Source organism: Bactrocera dorsalis, chromosome 3 (genome assembly GCF_023373825.1).
Source record: "Bactrocera dorsalis isolate Fly_Bdor chromosome 3, ASM2337382v1, whole genome shotgun sequence".
Classification (NCBI taxonomy): domain Eukaryota; kingdom Metazoa; phylum Arthropoda; class Insecta; order Diptera; family Tephritidae; genus Bactrocera; species Bactrocera dorsalis.
In genome coordinates, this window is record NC_064305.1 from 21,079,070 (window position 1) to 21,104,642 (window position 25,573).

The 25,573-nt window shown below is 35.0% G+C and overlaps 1 protein-coding gene across 4 annotated transcripts in view; it reads left to right on the forward strand.

Moving 5' to 3' along the window:
• LOC115066545 (uncharacterized) overlaps window positions 1–25,573 on the forward strand; it is a 262,539-nt gene that overhangs the window by 159,723 nt on the left and 77,243 nt on the right. For all 4 annotated transcript variants that reach the window (XM_049452176.1, XM_049452175.1, XM_049452177.1 and 1 more), the window contains 4 exons: window positions 5,926–6,103; window positions 8,251–8,477; window positions 16,649–16,802; window positions 22,946–23,085. In XM_049452176.1, coding sequence (XP_049308133.1) covers window positions 5,926–6,103; window positions 8,251–8,477; window positions 16,649–16,802; window positions 22,946–23,085 — 699 coding nt within the window. The remainder of the gene's footprint in view (window positions 1–5,925; window positions 6,104–8,250; window positions 8,478–16,648; window positions 16,803–22,945; window positions 23,086–25,573) is intronic.

Consider the following 25,573-nt stretch of genomic DNA (forward strand, 5'->3'; position numbering starts at 1 on the left):
GGTCGGGTGATATTTTGAGAACACTGTGAGATGATTTTAATGAATTTTCGCCGAGTTGCATGTCCCAATGTCATTATGACACTGCTTCCTTTCCAACTTGTTACTATATTATACCTTTTTTTATAACAAAATGTGCGCTGAATTTACCAAAAATACGCTGAATAGCGTTCAAACGAGTTAATGTAGTTATTTTGTATTTTTGCTTCACTATTTGCCTCATAACTGTGAGCTGAATTTAATGATTTTGCGCTGAACTGCATTCCTACTTTCAGCAGCATATTTCTATACTCTATATATTTCAGCAAATAACTAGAGTAATTGGTTTTAAAGTTATTTAGCCGACATAACGTGCAACACACATGCCAGCGTTAATATAAAGCTTCGCACTAATACTCTTGCAATGCACAGCCAGCTCATTATGCTGATGAGCTCATTATTAAGTATGCTTCATTGCAGTTAGACCGATTACGCATGCGCCATGAATGCGATTGGTATTTCGTTAATAAATTTTTTTAAATTATTATTTTCCCAAAATGTCCGCTGAAAAACGCAAAACCGCACCCACATCCAATATGCCCACTGCCAATATGCCACAAGCCCGAAGTGCCACCACCAATAGCCCAGTAAACAGCGGCGCTGTCACCAAGTGAAACGCAATCAATCTGCCGCAACATTATTGCACACGTCACTGCACATAAAAGTGTGGCATGAGCTGCCATTGGGCACATACACGCAACATGGCAGCACTAACTAACGGTTGTTTGTTGTTCTTGTAAATAGCGATTTACTACGCTCATTTAACGCTTTAACCATGTGGCAGGTAGATTTTGCAGCGCTGCCAGTTGACAGCAGCTGGCTAGCGGCCAATAAATTGGCGTGCAACACACAGCACCAACTCGTACAATTACTTATGCATGTGCGGCATATCGAGCAAAGCTGATGCCTAACCATTTGAGCTCCACACTTGCAACGCAGCACCCCTTCGAACGGCCGCAACACCTTAGGCATTGAACTCTTTTCGCTTTGCTGCCACATTTCACTCTGTTGCATCAACAAGCAGGCGAAACGCGAAATGTCAACAAATTTAATAACACATAAATCTAGGCAGTGGACTCGACGCAGCATCACGTATTGCACGAACAGAGTATTTGTTGGTATTGTTTTAGCGGTAAGCGCTGGACCAACACATAGCCGTGCTGGACCTGCCTAAAAGTATGCAACATGAATGCCGCTGTGGCAGAAATCCAAACGTGCAATACTTGCTTGCTGCTGTTCCATATACGTGTTGCACCCCATGTTGCAAGTTATTTGCACTTATGGCAAATGTGATATGCTGTATGCTGTGTGCGCCGCTGCTGGTCCAATAGAGTCAGCGCCGCTGCAGCCTCTGTTGCCGCCACATTTAGTGCTCATAAATTTCCAGTTGAACGCATTGATGGGCATTTTGCATTAATGAGTGGTGTGGCAGCTATGAGTGCCATATGCCGCCACCACCAGGATGTGTGGTGAGCACAGACATGCTTATGGGCGAATATTTGCGCTGCCATATCAATATCACAGGACATTTCGGACTGTATATTCTTTTCGGAGGACATTATTTTGGGTTTGTGGCCATTTTGTTTAGCAGCCAGCAATAGCAACATGGCTATCAACAATAAATATATGGATGCCACAAAGAAAGCTTTGTAAAACTTTCTAATATGAAAATAAATTATATAAAAATGCTATAAACAGGGCGCTGAATAGTGCTGAATAGAGCCGAATTTGTTCTTATAATAAGGCTAAGTAGCTGAATTACATATACTTTACAGCTGAATAGTGCTGAATTTATATTAATTACTAAATTGTGCAGAGATACGCGCAAAATGTGACTCAGTTAAAAAAAATAGAGTATTTGGTTTAATTTCTGTAACTTATAATACAAATAATATGTTACTTAAAAAAAGTAGCTGAATAAAAGGCTGAATAAGTGACCTTAGTTTGAAGGGTTTTACACATTTTAATGTATTTAAAGAATTTAGTAAATATTTCGCATCCGCCTACTTGTTTTATAGCGCTGAAAACAAAAAAGTTATAATTTTATGCACAAATTGAAATGAAGAATTCAGCTAACATAATAAACAAAATGCTGAATATAATTTTAATAGTCAGCGCGTGTTATTTGTTTTCTCTCTTGATTTAACTGCATAAAAAACTGATCACAGAAGAGGTTGGAGCAGTGCTGAATAGCTTTGTTGATATAGAATAAATTCTTGAAATTTTTTATATAAACCGAAATCTTAATAAAGTTAATTGGTGGAACTGCCGCTGAATATCTTCAAAATGTTGAAATATTATTAATCTTTGACCTTATAAATAATATTTTATTATAAGAACTGTTGCTGAATTGAGCTAAGCTTGTTAAAAATTTCGAAAATTATTTAAGCTTGAACTCAGTAAATTACATATTGTATCATATTGTAACTAAAAATTAGCTGAAAAAATTCGTAGAGCAGTGCTGAATATCGTTGTTGAAATAAAAGGGTGATAATGTTCGATAAATGTGGTTCTCAGATTGCATTCGAGTAGTAAAATGAGCAGATCGTGAACCTATAAACTTATTCAATTTAATTCAGCGCACTTTAGAGTCAAATTTATAAGCCATTAAGAATATAAAAAACAAGTATTGAAATTTTTTATGTAAACTAATTTCTGTATTCAAAGAATTGGTCACGCTACCGCTAAATTTCTTGAGATACGTGAAATATTATGGATATTTGGCCTTATACATAATATGTAATTAAAAGAACTGCTGCTGAATTGAGTTAAACTTGTTAAAAACAGCGAAAATGATTTGAGTAGGGATTCAACAAATTACATATTATATTATATTGCAATTAAAAATCAGCTGAATTACTTTTTTTAATATTCGTAAAATTGAATGCATTTAAAAAAAATTTTGTTACCCAAATAAAAGTTCAATATATAGTGTATTCTTAATGACAAAATGCTCATCGAACAAAAATTTTGACGGATTACTTGTTCTTTGGAATACTTTAATGAAAATATCAGCGCTGAATTCATTTTAAATGCGCTGAATAGCCCGAAAATGTGGGTTTTACCGTTTTCAACTTCTTTGATCAAATTTTTAAATTAAATCCATGCGTTTGATATGTAGACCTGATACTTCTCTAGTAAATACTGCGTAACTCACGTTTGCTGTGAATTTATATGTAAATTTATTCATTTGCTCCCAGCAAATTTAACGTTTTATGAAATCGCATAAAGAAAAACATACAACAAATTTTGATTTAAAGGGCCACAGGGAAAATGGACATGTTTTCATTTTTTTATTACTTTGAATATATATTATACATACGTCAGCATTGATATATCTTTACACAACTTCCTATCGATTTTTCTGAAACATACATTTTCGTAATACCATTCACATATATTTATATATTGGGTTTAAATATGGTCGCACAACCGTACAGAAATTCCTAAAATTTCTGTCTAATTAAGTTTTTTAATTTCAATTTAAAAATAAATAGAATTTAATTTAATTTTTTAATTCGATTTGCGCTAATGCGGCTTATCAAAATTCACCGCCAAAGGCTAATGCACATATATGCAGATTACATGGGCGCTCACAACTGAAAAAAGCGCGGGGATTTCACGCTTGGGGCAAATGCAATTTCCATTTATATTTCTGGTTAAAATGCTAATGCGAAAAGTGGCAGCTGAAATTCGACGATTTGAACAAATTTTAAAAATATAGAAGGTAAATCTCGAGCTTCAATGCAAATGTTAAATTTGCGAAAATTTTATGGAACTGCCGTATGAAAACATGCGGTGTATGGTGTTGGATAGTGTTGAATTCACAATATTTGTTAAATTTTTGAATGATAACCAAATAAACTGGAGGTGCTGAATTGTGCTGAATATATAAGCAGTTCTTCTAAAATATTACCGAGCTGATTTTTAAAGAACTGTGAACTTGTTAAACGGTTTAATTTCAAAATTTTCCTGTCTTCGATAAAACTTTGTATTAGAGTTTGACGGCATAATTTTAATAAAATGAAAGAGTTACTAGCTGAATTTAATAAAATTCGTCAAATTTTGGTATGTTGAACACCGCTGAATAGCAGAGTCGTCAGTTGATTGTTTTTATGCTCTCGCAACATGTTGCTGTACTAATCGAAATAGATATAGAGTTATATATCTAAAATTGATGAAATTTGGTCAGTACTTCTCCTAGCACCATACAAGTATGTAGTATGTTACCTCATATAAGAACTTTTAAGCGGACGCCTTGCATATATAAGATCAGAAGAACAGTGGAGGGGACGTACCCTCTTGTATATATGTACCTTAGTCTGTTGTGGTGCGATAATGGTTGTCTTGCTGTTAATAAAGCTTTTTGAAAACTTTTCTATGAAGTATGCATACATATAGTATAACATAAAGTGCGCTGAATTACATTTAGAGCAGCTGAATTGCTTTTAAAATTGAGCGGAGTGCATATTTGCAGCTTAAATATCGTTCCTATGTTGGGGTAAAAGCGCTGAATACCATTAAAAAGTTTTAAGTTCCATATATTGACCTTCGTGTACGACGTCCGTGTACAGAACGTCACAAAACTCACAACCACCTTTTTTGCAGCGCTGAATTACATTTATATCAGCTGAATTGCTTAAAAATTGAGCGGAGTGCATATTTGTAGCTTAAATATCGTTCCTATGTTGGGGTAAAAAGCGCTGAATACCATTTGAAAGTTTTTTTTTTGATAATCTCAAATTGCTAAACAGCTATTTTGTGTTCTCAAATTTTATTTTATACTTGTCATTGTTGTTTTGATTCATATTAAGTTCTAATTATTGTCTTTCTTGTACGACGTCCGTGTCACAAAATCCACAACTTTTTTGCTGCGCTGAATTAAAAGGCATAAAGCTTATGGCTGATTTGCTTTTACTAAAGCTTATCGAAAACTTTTCTATGAAATATGCGTAAATTTCATGCAACGTAAAGTGCGCTGAATTATATTTATAGCAGCCGAATTGCCTAAAAATTGAATAAGGTATAACCTTGTAGCTTAAATATCACTCTTATGTTCAGATAATAAGCGCTGAATAATATTTTAAATTTTTTTTTTTATTCTCAAGCTGTTAAAAATCTATATGCACTGCAAGCGTATATTGTCAGTTAGTTTTAGTTTCGATAAAAAAATTGATCCTTAAGCAGTGGCATTCATTTTCAAATGCAGCTATTCAGCTCACTAAGTTGCTAAGAAATATGCGAGCGTGTACGAAAACTTATAAAATTAAACAAGAATCCCCTAAACGACACTAAGTCTAGCACTAGCTCATTCGACGCTTGGCTGTGTCAAAAGGCTTAACAGCGCTCATTGAGCTGAAAAATACTAGACTAAATTAAGCCAAAAAGTTCGAGAGAATATTACGCAATGCATAATTTTCGGCGCTTGCGAGCTGAATACTAATGCCAGCGTCAGTAATTACTATTTAGTTATGCAAAGTGCGCAATTGCACACAATAAACTAAAGACTTTCGCAAAACAAGCGCCACCAACTGCAGTTACACAGATAACAATGGACGAAAATGTGCAAAACTAAAGCAACAAATAAACAGTGACAGGACTAAGTCGCGCTACAAAAACACAAACAAGCGCAATAATCTGTGCACAGCGGTATTAACGCAGCTCATAAACGACTTAAAGTTTACGGCCTTAAATGCTTCCCACGTACCTCGACACAACCACACACACACATGTATACAAGTGCTCGGAGCGGCAACGCGATAGTGAGACCCCTCGAATTTTCACGCACTTACTAATTCCGGCACTTATGCCGGCTCTACTGTTTGTTTTATGCAATTTTATATGCCTCTTCTTTTACTCACAACTTTTTCGCTTCTCTTTAATCCGCAGGTGGTACATGCCATGGATCGCACCTCACGCGCCACCGATTATCGTTTCATTAAGGAGCCAAATGGTGCGCTCACCATCACAAATGTCATGCTCGAGGACGATGGCAAGTGGCAATGCGAGGCGGAGAATTTGCGCAGATACACGGAGAATGCGAGACCCGTCAAATTAGTAGTATTAGGTGAGTATCAAAGTGAATTATGTTGCGTTATGTGCGGGAGAGTAGGAAAGAGAGTGGCGCTGAGTATACTAAAAAAGTAGAGATTCAAGTTGAGTAATGGCTTTGGCGCGTAAGTGTTGTACGAAACGAGAGTATCGCGAAAGGCACAAGTTTTTGTTAATACCAGCATAACAGCCGCTAAGTAGTCATCTGCGTAGATTTTACTACGTCATTTTAAGGCCAGCCTAAATGAATGAACTTTGGCCGAATGCTTGTTTGTCGTCTGCACTGACAGAAATGTTATGAATTTGTTGTAAGCAATGAACTGATTGTACTTTTCTTAATGATATTTTTGCAAATTCAGCTTATGATATATGGGTATTATGCGCAGAAATGCGCTGAATTGCGCTGAATACGAGAATATAGTAATTTCAAAACTGTATTTCGATAAATGTAGCCACAGCTTATTGTCAGCCTCTCATTCCATGGCCGCTGAATTACTTTTGCCTAATTGAGAGATTGATTAGTGCAACTAAATGTATGAAATGTATGTATGTATTGCGATGAATACGAGAATATAGTCATTTTGAAATTATATTTCGAGAAATGTAGCCACAGCTTATTGACAGCCCCTCATTCCATGGCCGCTGAATTACTTTTGCCTAATTCAGAGATTGATTAGACCATTTTATGGATCTGAACACTAAATTAATAAATTGTTTCGGAAACTTTTACTGCGAAGAAACTACTGTCGCCTAATACATTTATAGTATACATATCATATTTCTTAAGGCGGCAATAAGTGGCAGGCCCTGAAATAAGCTGAATGGAAATATTCAGCAAGAGTTACCTCTAGAAAGTTCCCAAGCCAATGATAATGATTTCATATATAGGAGAACATAAAATATATTATTAGCAAGGACGCTGAAAAATAATTCTGAATTCCTCCGCGGCGCTGAATTTGATATTTTCTGTCCTAAGGCAAATAATTACAAACATGTAGCATTTTTAGCTTTGCTGAATAGCCCTTATTTGTATTCAGCTACACATTTAAATATTATAATAAAAACTAATTAATTCAAATAATATTTGCTGAATTTTTGGATAACTTAACAGGCTTCCTTTCACTGCGAAAAAAATATTTTTTAATTAAATAAAAATTATGCTGAAAAAATTCTTTTGCCGAATTTCACTAATCTTTCACAAAATCTTTCGCAATGTATTCAAAGACACCATATTTCTAGCTCAGCTTCGCAACAGTCCCCTCAACCGACCTCAATCTCTCATGCCGACTGCTGTAGCTGAATGAAATGACCTGAAATTAAAAGTTGGCTACAGCGTGCACTTTGGCGCCACTTGGTGCTGACTTCTGTCCGGTCAACGCTTGAGCCACCGCGTAGAGCTGACGAGCATTTCTGTTGTTGTTAATGACACAAATAGCGCGGCAAAGGACATGCCAACGCCAACGAGCGCACCCATACACATTTTGTTGCGAATACAATCGCGCTTTGCCGGCATGTTGCGAAAACTTTTCTTGTTCAAGTACAAGTTGCAAAATGAGACTGAAAAAAAGAGAGAAAAACATGAAAAGTTTTTCCAGCTTGTGTGCCGAGCAGTCATTCAGCAGAGTTAGTAAAAATCAGGGGTGTCTCCATGAATGGCTGGTTGGATTTAGTAGCCGCATTAAGCGCCTACTTGTTCCCTCTCCCTTCCACGCGTTCCAAAGCTGGAAAACAAATAAGCAACAGCAGCAAAAACGGCATCACCAAAACCCTGAAAGTTTGAAAACTTGTGGATTGCAAACCAAAAAAAAACATTAAATTAAAAGTGAGCCATAAAAACTTTCTAAATGACCAAAAATTATACCCGAAGCTTTGCTATAGCTAACTCAGCAAGATTTATGGTTGACATACTTTTGGGCGCCTGTCAATATTGCACAACCACTGCCGCAGGCTTTCCTCCATGTAACTTATGAGTGTCTTCTTTTCTAGCCTCATCAAGCAAAGCCAGAAAGATACGCTTCCAAAACTTTTCTTTCACTGATTTCACATACTTAATTTCCTTCTTTTAATTTTTAGACAACCCTTTGCTGTTATTGTAGCAATAAAGCAGCGCTCAAACTGAAATTTCAACTCCAATTAATTTTGTGTAATTTTAATTGCTTGTAGATCGCCCGAAGCCACCGTATTTGTTGATCGATTCACGGCGCCTAGACGCAGGCAACATTTTTGTACCGGTCAAAGAGAATTCCGAATTGAATTTGGCTTGCGTGAGTGAAGGTGGCAATCCCAAACCGACACTCACGTGGGAGGTTTTACTCAGCCCTGGCGTGGATCGACATGCGCAGAAAGTGTCCGCTGAAGTGTTGGAACTGGAGGAAGTGAAGAATGACAAGGTAAGGGAATGTTATGAATGAATTAATGATATATGTGCCAGAGTTATGAAGAATATAATGAAGATGATAGATTTTAAGATTGCGCTGAATTGAAATGTAGGCCGATGGAAGGTTTGAAAAATGGAAAGTAAAGATGATACAGATTAATTTAAAATTGTGCTGAATTGAAATGTGCGCCGCTGAATAGCTCATTTAATATCTGTAAGTTATTTTAAAATAATCTTTATAACATGTTACGTTGAAATATATGTGCTGATTTAAAAAACCTTACAGTTGAATCACTACCGAAACCCCTGATTACAGACGGGTATGCCTATCATCTTTCAGTAAATAATTTTATTTTTAGCCAATCTGTTTGTATGGATATATTCCATAAGTTCAATAAGCAGATTTTGATTAGAATAATAGTTTTCTATTCAAAATTCTGTCTATTTTTGGTCCAGTAAACAAACAGAACCGCTAAATAAGTTAACTGTTATCTTTACAGACAGTTAAATATGACTTTCAGAAGGTGTGTTAGAATTTGTTAGAGTTTTACTGTAAAAAAATCTTTGCTGAATATTTGTTTGAAAGCTCTGAACTTGTATCAAAAATATTAATTAATCGATTAATGTTGTGCTGAATTGAGTTTTTTTGCGCTGAATTGAATTTTGTTTTTTAATACAAACGTTGCTTCAACGAAGAACGCAAAACATTTGATTAGTGTCCGTTGAATTATCGCTTATTTGCAATTCTTTTCGCTCTATTTTATTACTTAGCTTAGCGAATTAAAGGCAAGATATTTGAAATGAGTTATAAGCTGGAAAATTTCATAACAAAAGTATTTGCTTAATACAAATTTAAAAGCTCTAAATATCTATAAAGTATATATTAATTAATTAAAGCTGTGCTGAATTGAGTTTCTGGCGCTGAATTGCACTTTTTTACTACAATTGCTTCAGCGAAGAATACAAGAGTGCTTAATGTCCTTTGAGTTATCAGTTATTTGCAATTCTTTTTGCTCCATTTTGTTACTTAGCCTAACGAGTTAAATGAAAGATACATATTTGAAATATATTATAAACTCCAAAAATTGGCAAGAAAAATAATTGCTGAATTCATACTCAAAGCACTGAGTTTGCATTAACATATTTTTACCAATTAAAGTTGTGCTAAATTGAGTCTTCTGGGGCTGAATTGTATATCTTTTACTATTTAAAAAGGTTTTGATGAAAAATACAGAATCCATATTTATTAAGCGCTGAATTATTACATAATTGCAAATTTTTTTCTCTTAATTTCAATGCTTAATGAATCAAACTTAATATATTGAAGTGTGTTAAAATCTGCAAAAAATAGTTGCTGAATTCCTATTCGAAGTACTAAAATGCTATAAAATATATATTTTTACTAATTAAAGTTATGCTGAATAGGGTTTTCTTGCGCTGAATTGAAATTTTTGTGATGCAAAAACTGTTTCTACGAAACATGCAAAACCTGTGGTTAGTGAGCGCTGAATTATTACTTATTTACAGTTTTTTAAGTATTTTGCTTTGCTATACTTTTCAAATTAAATTCAGCTAAGAGAACCTATGTAAGTACTAAAGCAGCACTAAACTTTTTCATTAAGCTTTTGTATGCATATACATACATAGATATATGTATATATACATAAAGATTAGTATACTTTTATAGCAACAACACAGAATGTATTGCTCCCTTCGTTTTATATAAATATCTATTTATGTAAGCATTTCATATATTCGCATTACTCAAACGCAATGGCGCCCCCAACAGTCTACCCTCTATTAAATCAGACTACTTCAAATTACATGCTCTTAATTGTTGCTTTTGTTAGCGTCTTGAATATGCAAAAAACCATACAATTTCATTGTCGAAGTTGGAAATTTAAATTGCCAACAACTAAGTGGCAATATAGCAGTTGAATGAACTAACAACCGCACCAGAGATTGTATGTACTGGCAACTTACGACCGGATGTGCAAATTGCAACAGCACTTGCGCTCACTAAACGCATGCAAAAAGCTGAAATGAAGAGATTGTATACTAACTTCTATATAAATTCATAAGTATTTGCTTCGGTGTTTGTGTGCGTGTGAGTGTAGAGGCATCGTAGCTGAAGCCGTCGGATGTTGCGAATCATTTGCTAGTTATCGTTACTGAATGCAGTTGATGGATATATGGACACATGGCATGTCAATAAATATGGAGGATGTCCGTTACTTATACTTACACCCACACATAAGCATTTGCCTGACTGTGAGTGTATATGCGTGCCTGTGCCATAAACTATCATGTCCGGCTAGTTATTACTTTGCGTAGCTGTTCGTAAACAAGAATTTCCATTTTACAGCAAATTTGTGTTAATATATGGTATAAACTTTAAATTGCCATGTAAATGTAACAAATTTTCGAGAAAATTTTTATGTCCGTTATGTCCCAGTTAGTGCGGATTCAATGGCTGACTGGTTATGGTTATATTTGTTTTATAATACAGCAATGTAAATAGCGAGCTGTGCGGCAATGTGTATGTGTTACTTATCGTTACATAAACATATGTATGGACATAATGTGATAAATACATATACATACGTACAAGTATATGTTTGCTTACAAACCGTGTAGAAAATATTAATAAAGAAGTTGTGGTAGATTATCATAAAATCTCTTGCAAATATTCGGATTTTAGTCCTACATTAACTTGTATGTACAAAATTGTTTCAAAATAGCGCGCTGAATACCACTTTATGTTGCTGAATAAACATTAAGTTTGAAATAATCTAAACTTCATATGTCACTACAACTATTGGATATGAAAAATGTGTGCTGAATTTGCTAATTAATCTGCGAAGTATATTTTTAATAGGTTCAGTAATTAATAAGTCGTATCTTCAAATTAGTGTAAAACAATGGTGTGCTGAATACGCTTTTACGTTGCTAAATTGAGATAATAATGCGCTGAATACAATTTAATGTTGCTGAATTGAAGTTAAATTTGATATTATATGGTTTACATGTAAAATTAAGAAATCTTATGTCAAAACTAAGAGCTTAGTTTACAACTAAATCAGTTGAATACTCTTTTTATTATTTTAGATTAGCTGAATAACAAAGCGTGTCTTTTAAATGGTGTAAAATCGTGGTACAACGATATTATGCTGTTGCTAAATGTATTTAACAACGAAAAACATTTGCTGAATTCGAGTAAAGCCGAAATATGTATATTTTAGAGCGCTGAATAAAATTGTATAAATGAAACAGAGTAATATTAAAACAATCTAGAAGTGTGCGCTGAACTCAAAATTTATTGCACTGTAAAATGCATATTCAGCTGAACTCTGTTATAGTTTTTATGCGTGTTTAAAAGTGAATAGCAGCTGATTAGTACCTGAACACAATGAACAGTATTTCTATTATTTCAAACTTCCTTTGTCAGCAATTAATTCAGCACTTTATATTGCATAACCGAATAACCGATCAAGTTATATTTCATATATATAACTACAACTAAATTTGCAAAGAGATGGATTTTGTCGAATATGGTTAACAAGTGCTGAATTGAAAATAGCATTAAATGCTTCTTATTGAAAGGTTTAAGAAATTACTAAAGCAGCTGAATATGGTGTAAATAGGTTCATTGTGAGAAAATCAAAGACTTCTGAAAACTGCTATTATCAGGGATATGTATTTATAAGCGCTGAATTAATTTTTTTGTAGATGAATAGCAAAATATTATTAAATCATCATAACATGTCTTAAATGTGAATTATTGATAACCATAATCTGCTGAAGTGGTATTGAATTTGCTGAATGTATATTTTTACATTTAAAATGGCTTTTTTTTTTCCTTTCGTAAAAATTCCGGCATGCCTTTTTGATCCATATTTATTTGCACATAACTTTTCACATACACACGTTCAAAAAATTTGAACCCACACAAGCCACCCTGCTCATATTCAAGCTGATAGACAGTTGAATGGACAAGAGCCAAGCAGAGTTGAATGGACGTCACCGCAGCGTGGTCTTTATGCGCATATAAAGGGTTAACTCATAAATGAAAGTGCACGTACTAGGACTTAGATACATACGTATGTACATACATATATGTAGCAGGCGAAACTGGTAGTCGACCTTGTATGTGGCATGTTTGACTTCTCTATATATAAATATGGTCATATATAAGTACTTGTATATAAATATTAATGTAAAGTCATATATTTGCATTAGTATATGTGCGGTTATCCATGAATGTGTCGCTTGATTGTGTGCATAAATGGCTATATAAAGTGACTAATTTGCATAGTATTATATATTTTGCCTGGCACCGAAGGAACCTAAAAACGTGCAACATATGAGAGCTGTACTTTTTTTCTGAATGAAAGGGATAAGTTCATAGAAAATAAGCAAAAGTTTTACTTAAATATACACAAATGTAGTCATGTATTTGTACATATTTTTTTACTCAGCTAACCGCTGAATCTGTGCTTGTTGCTTTCAATATCCCCCAAGTTTTATAAGCTCGTACACCAATGACCCCTTTACAGCATACTTCACTTATATTTCATTTAATTATTGTTAGGAAACTTTTAATTGAGCCAAAGTATATGGTAAGCTGATGTATGGGGAAAATATTTCTATTAACTAAATTTCTATGAGAATAGTTTATTCCCGCTTAATAAGTCTAAATAGAAATTTATTACTTTTCTTTCAATGATTTTTACTTGCTTGGATATTAATTTATTAGTTTTCATGGCTTGCCACTTCATTATTTTTCCATTAACGCACACTTTTGCCGCTGATACAGTCAATTAAAGCGCTTGCTTTGTGTGAGTGCGTATATATATATATATATATGTATATACAGTTAGACATACATATGTATACAATGTGTCTAAGCATTTCACGCCACTTGTTAGCTGTCAGTTAGCAACGTTTTGCCACGTGCAACAAATCATTTAGCATAGTTGGCCACAAATCTGTGGCAACGACGCTGTCTGGACAGACGTTGTCTGAGCCGACAAGATGCTCAAATTAGAATCTCAACCAGTTCAATGAATTTATTAATATAGTATATATACATATTTTGGCATCTGAATGTTATTGACCCATCAGAAAGAGATTGACTGGTAGAATAAAGTCTGTCAACTCAAAAATAGAGCACTCGCTCAGCAAGTTCTTCTTACCTAAAGGTGACTAAGCCGATAATTTGGATGTAGTATACATAAAGCAAATTAATCTTTTAAGTTTTTAATAATTAAAAATCAAAAAAGGAACCTAAGGTTCTTTGTTATATATGGATATATTGGATTCGAAAACTGAAAACGAGACCCGAAACCCGAATAATATTCTTTGAACTATAGTAATAAGAGCTAGACTTTCTTCTTTAAATTCATAATCTTTATAAATAACAGTAGTTCCAAATAATCCTACGATAAGGGAGTTATCACGTGCTGCCAGATATTCGCATATTTTACCATGATCTAGCCATTCAGTATTCTCGTAAGATCTCGAAATTTCAAATAGTTGAGATCTATATGTGCTTGCCTAATCTGCCAATTTAACAGAATTCTTTAACAATATAATAAGTTTGAAGCCTAGAAATGTATATGGTACACTCTCAAAACAGCTCATTAGAGAAAGTAAAATCTCAAAGGCTAAGATAACATCTTATTATACTAGTTATAAGGAGATCTTCAGTACGCTGACTTTAGAAGCCTTTAGTTAGGATGTAGCATAAAAAAGTAATAACATGTTTTAGAGATTCTTGATGTCCTTAGATGATATCAATTAAGGTTCGACTTCCATTCAAAATGTATAAGTAGTGAAAAGTATCCTTTGTCAATATGTTGAATGCTCATCTGGCAGTCTAAGAAGCCAAACAAGCTTCAATTTCACTTGAAAATAATTGACTTCGAGCAGTTCACTCTTAGTCCTGCATAGTTCTTGGCTTTTAATCGCCAACTAATGTTTTATAAGTTATATTACTCTCTTAGTAAGTTCATTCACTTAGATATAGGCTCTGTTTCACTCTGAAATTCGAAAAGACTCAACTTAAAATAACTCAAACTGATTTTTTTTCACTCATATTCAAAAGGATTATTTTTAGTGCTTTAGTGCTTATATATATACAATATATTCTGTTTTAACAATCAGAGCTTAGCTTCTATCAATCACAAGGTTTTCATTAAACTCACTCAAATCCGACCCTAACTCATACCTGCTTTCCTGTTCACTCAACCAATTGTATGTACTGCAAACCACATGAACCTTTTGTCACAACTCCAATGCATTCCACTTACAATCGATATTAAAAGAAACTCTTCCCGTACTCACTGTTCATTCTATTCTCTTGAATGTAATTGAGTATATGTTTTTCGCAAATTGGTTGGTTGCGGTTGTAGTTCGGTGAATTTAACTAATGAAAATGCATTGTGGTGAAGCAACGGGTTCAATGTCGAGCTGCACCAACGAACAATCTAAAACAAAAGCACAAACAAAAGCTTAAACATATCCAAGCTTTATATAATACATTTTGTAAGTTAACACCAAATAGCTTTTAATTAAATTGAAATTTATGAAAACTAATTGATTTTAAACTAAAAAAAATATTTAAATAAGAAAAATACATGGCTTTTATATGAAAGCAGGGCAATTCAGCTGCAGTAAATGCAATTCAGGGCATAAATAAAAATATAAATTGAAAGCAGGTGTTCGCAATTTGTCAAATGTACCTTATTCAGCTCGATTAAATGCAGTTATTAAGCGAACTAATTTTTCTAGAAGCCAGAGAGGCCAGACAAACATCAATACAGATGATGCGATTCAACCAAATGCAGCGCATGAAATCGTTAAATATTTCCTTTTATTCAATAAAAATGTAAGTTATTGGTTGGCTTTTATCATTCAGCGAACAGCAGTTTTATTCAGCGCAATCAGAATGGCTGTTCAGTCAAATTCAGCTTTATTCAGCGCACGAATTGTTTAACGAACGACTGCAAAATTAAATATTGAGCTAATTTTATTCAAACTTACTATTTTCTTGAGTTTTAGTATCCAAGCTAGGCAATTATATTTTATACGCTTTCAACTCGTCATTAAATATTCTTTTTGTTCATTAAAAATCTAAGTTATTGGTAGCTTATATAATTCAGCGCGCATCAGTTTTATTCAGCGTGATCCATATGTTTGTTGGAGCAGCCTCTGAGGCGACGTACCGCTATTCAGCCAAATTCAGCGCAATTCAGCGCCTAAAATATTTTACGAAAGTCTTTGAATTTTTATATTGAACTACCTTTAGCTACTACAAGCTCTAAAAACTACTGTGTCTGGCATGCACATATTCATTTTTGTTTTCCGCACTCACTGAATGCCGCCGTTCACTTAATACCCTGGTGCCCTCACTCACCACCATTCGCTTTCACTTTGCTCTCATTCCTCACGGTGCCATAATTTATTTACATGCTGTGAAAAAAATATACGCCTGACATTAAGCGGCACACTTTCACGCCTCTTGCTAGGCTTTTGTCAAATTTCCATACCAACAGCTCTCAAAGGACCCACACACACCAACCAGCAGCATGAAAAATGCAACACTGTTGCCAAAAGTATTTCAACGCTGTCATTTATTTTCATTTGGCGCCACAACCTTGCGCCCGCCATCACGCCACGAAGTTCAGCTTCCTGCACGCTCTCACTGTGCTTTATTTTTTTCTTGTTACCTTCTTTTTTCGTTGCATTTTTATGTGGCTTTACAGGAATTCGCCTTAAAAATGCAACACTGGCATTTTGCAATGCGCCTGGTTTTAGAGCGTGGAAGTGGGTGTGTGTGTGCGGCATGCACATGTGGCACCATAGTGTTGCAATGCATGAGCATGCGTGCTGAAGAGTATGCAGATTTTGCAAACACCTCAAATGTTAGTCCAAAAGCGGAGCGGCGTCCCGAGCCGGGGTGCAAAGTGCGCGCAACGTAGGTGGCCTCAGCGTGTTTTATGTAAATTTTTTACTGCATACGAAATGTTTTCGAAAATTTTTACCCAACACCAAAAGTATTTTCACACATGCCGCTGCCAACATACTCACAAGCACGTGTTCTCTTTGTTTTTCGGTACTTTGTTTATCTTTGCACTACTCACTCGTTTCATGGAACTTTTTGTGTTCTTCTTCTCGTTTCAGGACAAAAACGCATACAAAATCAATGGCGGCGCGAAAAGTGAGGCTCGCTTGCCGGCTGTCTACCGTGCCCATCACAATGCTCGCATTCTGTGCGTTATGGAGCATCCGACGTTGAAGATACGCCAAAATGCATCACTGCTGCTCGATGTGCAATGTAAGTAGAAGGGTAGAGGGAAGGCCAACCAAAAAAGGGTTGTTAGGCATTGATGAAGAGAAGCGTGTTTTATTTTTGAAAACTTGAAATAGCCAGAGCGCTTTTGTTTGTGGCATATTTTTAGGCGCAAACACTAGCTAGATGATTGGATTTTAGTAAAAAAAATACAAAATACAACGATTTCTGTCTAATAAAATTTAACGGGAATTAATTCATTGAGCAAAGTGAACTTAAAGAGCTTACATTTGAGTCTAAATTGGAAGATAAATAGAAACATAATATGTTACTTCCTGAAACATTAAATCTTTTTAGAAAATTGGAAAAGCTTTAATGAGAACTAAAGTAGTGGCTAAAACTTAAGAGCTTTCGTTTACCCAAAGCTTCCAAGCAAGAGAAAAGAGTTTTTACTGGGTTTTTCATTCTGAGCTTTTATGAAAGCTTTGTGTCTTGAAAAAGTAAAAATTTCAAACCAACTCAATTGATGAAAGCAAAAAAATACATATATGAAAATTCAGCTTTTGAAGCTTTTAGTAATGAAAAGAGAAGGGATCAAATATAATATATAAATAAAATATTTAAAGTACGGAAAGAATATATTGTATATTACAGAGAAGCATTTTTCCTTCTGAGCTTTTGTGAAAACTTTGTGACCTGAATAATTAAATACTTAAAACTAATAGTTAAAAATGACTTAAAATTTTTTGTCTTCGTTATTATTGCTGTAAACAAAAAAATTATGAAAACTAAGCTTTCAAAGCTTTTGAAAATAGAAAGAAAAGAGACCAAATAAAATATGTAAAATTTTTAAGTACATTTTACTATAAAATGCTGGCTAGTTTTAGAGTTAAAGCTCTATAAAATTATTAAACTTGCTCTGGAGCTTTAAGCTCGTTCATTTGTTCAAATAAATATTTTCCAAAATATTTAAGTATATGCGATTTTATTGTTTTTCGTTAACTGATTGGCAATTCTAGGTAGAGTTTAGGATTTATCTTCATTCTTCGACACAAAACCAAAATTTTACACCACTTAACGACCTCTTCTTCTTCTTTACTGGCGTAGACGCCGCTTACGCGATTATAGCCGAGTTAACAACAGCGCGCTAATTGGATATTCCAAGCAAAGCCAGGTCCTTCTCCACTTGGTCCTTCCACCGGAGTGGAGGTCTTTCTCTTCCTCTGCTTCTCCGGGCGGGTATTGCGTCGAAAACTTTCAGAACGACCTCACCCTTTATGAAAAACGAGTGTGTTGCTCTAACTCTCAGCTTAAATAAACACATTCTGGCAGAATGTGTGAAAAAAGCTTGCTAATGATACCGTTATTCTCACATGTACTCATGTGCACTTGTGCTCACAACATTTCCCACACTAAAATATTCACAAAGTGACTTTAAAAGCAATTTGCTACTTTTCTCCAGCCCGTTTTTCCTCCAAAATAAAAACAAGCTTGACACATAAGACTCTCTGCAAAACATAGTACAGCAAGTAAACTTCTCACATCATCGGCAGGCTCCAAGTAAGCAAGCAAGTCACAGTTTATGCAGAATGCGTCACTGAGAATGTGACAAAAATCTGTAAGAAAAGTCAAGTGACTTTAAAAGTTCCAAGTGGCAAAGTTATTAAACTCTCATTAGCGTGCAACACAAGGCGCTATTGTTATGTCATATCCTACAAAGTAGAGAGCGTGGCATGATAATGGAAATTGAATAGGTAGTTTTTGTAGGTGTCAGTAAGCAACAAACAAAAAAAAAAACAAAACAATTGAAGGAGTATAGTCAAGTACCAGATAACAGATGTAGAATAAGAGATGGCTGCTAACCTACTGTAAAGTCAGACTAATATGTGGATTATGTCCAAATCAGCAAAAGAAAGGTTTAGTTATCACAGTTAATTTTGCTTAAAATCAATGCTTGACAGAAATAAGACATTATCTCAAATGCAAGATTAGACTGCAAACGACTTCTATGTCTTTTCGCAATATCAAAAAGGGGCTTTATTTAATAGAACTCCTAATTTAGAATTTTTAAATCAAACCTCTGTTTTCTATATACATTTCTTAAGAGGTCAATTGAAAAGCCTCGGCATGTCAAAGAAAAAAAGAACAATTTTTGGAATATCCTTTTTTCTTCAACATTGTTCTCTTCAAGGGAGATACATTGATTATAGCGATCATTTTCGATATCATTGTTGTAGTACGATTTGTTTCAAAATAGGTCTCCATTTCAGCGACCACCTCTTTATTTGATGCAAATTTTTTTCCAGCGAGCATTCTGAGAACAGAAAATAGTCGCTGGGGGCCAGATATGCGTTTTGGAGAGGATTCATCATATGCAGTTCACTAGGATGACTATCGATTGACTCGTCGTTGATTTTAGTCGAAAGTGAGCTCGCGCAGCACCCTCTCAGCTTTCCCATACCCAAATGTTCATGAAAGATATATTTGTACTCGTATGTACACGTTCAGTTGATATCTTTGGAGTGTCTGCTATCTCAAACAACTTCATTTTGCGACCATTCAAAATCATTTTGTTGAATTTTTTGATGTTTTTGTAGAAAACAACCGTTTGTGGTCCTACACTGCGTTCACCGTCTTCGGTGCCCATTTCATCACGTCTGAACTTAGCATATCAATGATGGTTGATGTTTCTGTTAGAATCACGCATTTGACTCCACAGTGGCCTTAAATCGTAAAGAAGCTCAAGAGCTTCAAGAACCTCGTTGTCTTGAAGTCATATTTAACTGCAGCTAAGATTTCCAAACTATTCCCAACAGCCATTCTGTATAAATTATACTAATCGACTAAAATATAGAAAGAACATGAAATACAAATTAGTCTTATTTAATAGTTGACAGAACTCAGCTCAGCTGTTATTTATTGAATTTTTACTTAAGCAATTACACAAAACAAAAAACATAATTGTATTTAATTTCACATTTTCTATCCTATTTTCAAATAAAATATTCGTTAGCTTTGTTGTAGAACGCCAAAAATTTAAATATTTCTTCAGCATTATTATAAAAATAGAACAGTCAACTAATATTTATTGTTGAGAGTTTTGGCCGGTCGAAGTAAATTCGGAGTGCACCACACCTCGATAATGGAAGAAAACTGTCAACATAGCCTTGATTTCCAACCTGCTTTGACGTGGCTTTTTCGGCTTCGGCTCATACTTGCCACGATATTCGGCCGATTTATAGTCTGTTGTCGGGTTGTAAGCATTGATCGAAAACGTATCGCCATTAATAATACGTCTCATGATATCCTAGTATTCAGAAAGCATTGTTTCTTAGACGTTATTGCGACGTCATTTTTCGAAAAAATTTTGTGATTACCCAACGATGCTAATAAGATCTCTGACTGTTAATCGTCGACTTTCAATCACCAATACCTTTAGTTTATTCACATGTTGATAATCAGTCGATGTTGATGGCGGGCCAGGATGTGATTCGTCGTCAACGCATTCTCGATGCTCTTGGAATAATTTGTACCAATCACTTGCTGGCGACAGACAATTATCAACGAAGGTCAATTCCAACATTCTGAAAGTTTCGGCAGCAGGAATTTGATTCTAAAAAAAAAAAAAAAAATTTAGTGGAACTTGTTTGTTGAATAATTTCACTCATAAAAATCGCCGAATACATATTGCGACGAATGAGTTTTCGCGCGAAATTTAAATTAATAAGTCTTTCTATTTTTTGCGCATAGTAGTAGTTAGATCCGAATTTCGAATTGAATACATTATCGAAGCGAGATTCAGAAGAGGATTCCAGCTTTTGAATATAGAGGGAGAATTGTGCACCACAGAAGGTATTTAAAATATTTTATGAAACTTTCATATTTATATACATATACTCGTATATGTACATTGTACACATTACAAACAATGATGCAATTTGGTCAATAATATGTCCAGTCACCACCGGCGTCGATAATTGCCTGGCATCTCCGAGGCATGCTTTCTACTAATTTGACGGCGTATTCTAGTGGCAAGGATCTCCAGATCCGACGAATTTCGTAAGACAACTGCTTCAAAGTGTATGTGCGTCTTCCACGAAGCTTCTGTTTAATATATGCCCACACATTTTCAATAGGGTTTGCATCGGGCGACTGCGACGGCCAATCCAATGTAACGATGCCAGATTGAGTTTTCCACTGAGTACAGAGCTTGCTGCGGTGTTTAGGATCGTTGTCCTCCTGCAGAATCCAATCTTCATTTTTTCTGATGAACCATCGTTTGGCAGATAGCAGTAAAGCCTTTTTGTAGATTTTTATCATTTTCTCGGCATTTAGGTTGTCAGTAAAGAGGTACAAAGTGCCGAATCCCTGCTTTGAAAAGCAGATCAAAGATGCACCTTTATTCCATGTTTTACGGTCCGCTGAACAAGCCTATTGGTGGAAGTTGACCAGGCTCGCGTGAGAACAGAACGTGCCCATATAGAACATTCATCAGTAAAAATGACATTTTCAAAATCTCTATCAATATTCTCATGCGCCCAAGCGAGTCGCTTTGTCACAAGTTTTTCAGTCAACAGAGGCTTCTTCATTGTGTTGCGCCATTTCAGATCATGAGTATGAAGAAGGGTTCGAATAGTTTCGTAGGATATAACTAAACCTTTTGTCATTAATTTTTCTTGCCCTTGCGGCAGTGTTAAAGCAGGATTCCGCGAAAACAGATTCGCTATTCTTTTTCATTTTTTTGTTCACTTTTCCAGTCGAACCACGTTCTGATAAATCATCGACATTTTTAGCCACTATATATCGCTGTATCCACTTCTGTACAAATGCCTTCGACTTTCTCATATATTTAGCAGCCGCAGATTGCGACATTTTCGGACCTTTCGGGTGGCAGACAAGTCATTTGGATATTGTTATTTTATGAAACCCTGTGTATTCGATATTTTGAAGTAAGCGGGGATCAAAATCAGATTTTATTTCTTCTGAGGGTTGGGTTAATCATCAGTCGGCATCACTATCTTCAGCGTGAAGTGTTTAGGCTAAAGTCAGACAGATTAGCTGACATTTAAGTGCCTTCAATTGGTAAAGAAAGGTTACTCACAAATGCAAAAAGGCAGTATCGAGCTTCAATAGCAAGACCGTAAATCTTTTGAGTAGTTAGTCTGAGCCTTCAACTTTCGCTTCAAACTATCGTGCAGCGCAATTTTAGTTTCGCAGTTTCCTCTCTACTCCAAGTCACAACTTGACGCCATTGTCATCAACTGATCAACGAGTAGATGCCGTTTCGTTGTAATTCCGAAGCAAACTCATTTCATAATCATCCATAAAATACAAGAATGTATAACTTCGTAATCACACCAATTTCGTTTAATTTCTATACCCTTCCACTTGACTGCGCCTTTGCTCTGTCATTCGTGCCGAAATGTCCGCACCGCCACACAGGGTAAACGCCTCGTCAGGCGATTACATAAGTGCCACAAAAACAACTATGATACAACTTTTTGGTAGGCGGATATCCGGCTACGTAGCATACACACACACATGCATATATGCACGCACTCACACTAACGCGAAGAGACGGCATTTTGTCCAAAATTTACAATACAACTGCGAGCGAATAGTTGAGGAGACAACTTTTGCTGCGCTGATTTCAACTGTTGTTGTTGTCATTTTGTTGTTATTTGATTTTCCATTTGTATTTGTATTTGCCAGCGCATTTGTGCTGTATTTGTTTTTGTACTTGTGCGCTAAACACGCGCCGCATTTACATTTACTTTAATTATAAAAGTTTTTCGGCAGCAATGTAAATATATAAGTGTGTGCGTGTATGTGTGTGTGACAATAATAATAATAATAAAGTTTTTAATTAAAAAGCGACAAAACGGTGCAAAGTCGCATCGTGTGTGCGCCAACTAACGGCAACACCTACCAGAAAAGGCAGCAAACAACAACACCACAGCCGCTGACATTCGTATTTCCAACGCCTAACTGTATGCAACGCTTTTCGTGTAAAGTTTTGCTTTCACTTCTACCTTAATATCTTAACTACTATTTGCTGTCGCGTTCACGACTACTCGTGTAGTCATTTGAATTTTACATCTTAATGCTATTGTCTCAGCCCTTGTTACATACATACATACCTACATCGGTTAGTATAAATTTACCACTTTTCTTTTGCCTTTCCACAGATACACCTTCATTCGCCATTTCACGCACGCCCGGTTTCGGCTATCCGCTGCGCGAAGGCATCGAAGTTTCGCTGAAATGCGATGTTGACTCAAATCCGCCGAGCACGCCGCGTTGGCAGAAGGACGATGGTGACACGCCGGTAAGTAGACTTCGTATTTATGTTTGAAGAATTAAAATAGTTTCTTTATTACATTGGCGCTAACTACGAGTGTTGAAATAATTTTTTTACTAGCTGGTGTAACCAAGGTTAACATTATTTTCGGTAAGAGAAGCCGAAAATTAGTAAAGCAATAAGTAAATACATTAACCTTGACTACACTGAAGCTATAATACCATTCACATATAAAAAGTGTCTATAAAATTGCTTAATTTTGATCATTCAGCTTGTATGATAGCTAAATGTTATGTCCGATTTGAACAATTTGCTTGGAGCTTGTGCCGCTGTCTTGGACAGTAACAGGTGCCAAATTGGGTAAATATATCTCGTAAAATCAAAAAGTTTTCCATACAAGTCCTGCAGTCGTTGTTGTTGTAGCGGAAGAATTATACCGTTTTGAAAGTCCTCCGGTTACGTAGACCCGACTGTCGTACGTGATTATAAGCGTTCAGTATATATGGCAGCTACATTCTACAGTTGTCCGATATCGACGGTGCCATTAAATGTGCCGTTTCTTTAAGAGAAATGCAAGTATGCACAATAATTTATGTATAAGGAGTGATCCAAGAAGAGCTACTCTATTCAATAGCCTTTTTCTGACAGATCACATGTGAATCGTGTTAAGTGTCTTGTTGTTTTTGTTCATGAAGGAGTTATAGAAAAATGGACTCAACGGATGAGTCCAATCTGTGAAGTAGCCGCGGGTAACATTTGAAAGATAATCTGCAAAAAATAAGTGCCAAAAAATGTTCTTTCGAATATTAATAGTCCCCACTAAACTTGAAGTTTCTGTGGTATTTCTTTTAAAAAAGAAACCTCTAAATGGATCATCCTTTATATTTGTTTTAATATTTTAATGATACGTTATTTTGGGTGACGATATGTATTAAGTAATATTCAAGAAAACATTTCTAACAGATTCGATTACACCCATGTGTCAAAAATTTCGCAGTAAAAATTTCGAAACAAAAGTAGAAATGACTGTCAATAAGTGGTTACCTATATATTCAGCCGTGACACCATATATCTATATATGTATATGTATGTATGTATATACAAAGATATACTAAGTCTACCCAAAATTTTGACACTTGTTCCTACCACCATCTGCCATAACAACATCCATGCGTGTAGCTACATACATCTTTAGTATATACGTTTATGTACCCAAATAACCAGCTTCAACTACTTCCCATGCCGAAAGACAAATAGTAACTACCACTTTCGACTACAACGTTGGCAACCCTAAGATACACAATTTATCCCTTCATCTTTTCGGGCATTCGCCATCGAATGTACGCACACATATACACACATATAGATAAGTTCCACCAACCGTACAAGCAAATACTACAAGTGTTTATACGAAATATGCAAATTTCCTCCCACACACACTTACACGCATATGTCTACAACTACCCACTCTTACATATGTATATTTATATGTGATTACATGTGTGCCTACTAAGCCCCACTTCCTTCGCAGCGGCTCTGCTAGTTTTAGTACTTTGCGGTAAAGTTAAATAACATGGATTTTTTTGAACAAAATAACAAAAAAAGTCCCAAGAGCAAACCCAAAATTCAGCCGACAGCCGCATATAGACAATTCCTGATTTCAGCGACAAATTTGCTTTTCCACTTTTGTCATTGTATATATTTGTAGTAATGTGGGTTTGTTTGTTTGTGGGCTGTCTGTTATCTTAGCTTGTATTTATATTTTAGTTTTTGCTAGTTGAAACTGTTGTTTTAGTTTTTAAGTGTATTTGTGTAGGAGTTTGGAGGGTTTTTCAAATAATTTTGTAGTTTTAAGTCAACTTAAAATATAATTTAAGTGGCGAGTGCGTGCGTTGGGGCATGATATGAGAATAGCATTAATCAGTGGTAATGCTGTTATGAATAAAAAGTGTAGTAGAATAGTAGCAGAAGCGGTGGGAGCTCAGTAGGAGAGAAAATATATTCCTAAATAGTTGCATATTATTTTTGAATTATATTGTTAGTTGTCTGATAAAAGAAAAAAGTACAGAATATTTGGAAAAGTAGTAGATAAGCTACTTTCGAAAATAGTAGTAGATTAAAAATATTTTGAACTTAGGGGCAAAAAAGGTTATTTTTATTAATGACCATATTATAACAGCAACCTAGATGAAAAAAGTAGTACATAGCAAAAAAGTAGTAGATAATAAATTAAATTACATTTTAACTCGGTAAATAAAATTAATAAATTTAATATCAGATTTAAAGAATTGTAATATGATAATTATTTTGAAAATAGTAGTAGATATGGAAAATTGTATTATCTTAGTGGAAAGTAATAGCATAGTAAATATTTTGTTTGTGTACATCTTATTTTTTTTCGGAAAAAGTATATATAAAAATGGAATAAAAATAAAAAAATATATATTTTTGACGGAACTTGAAAAAAGTAATAAATAAATATTTTTAAATTGAAGTATAAACTATAGACATAAAA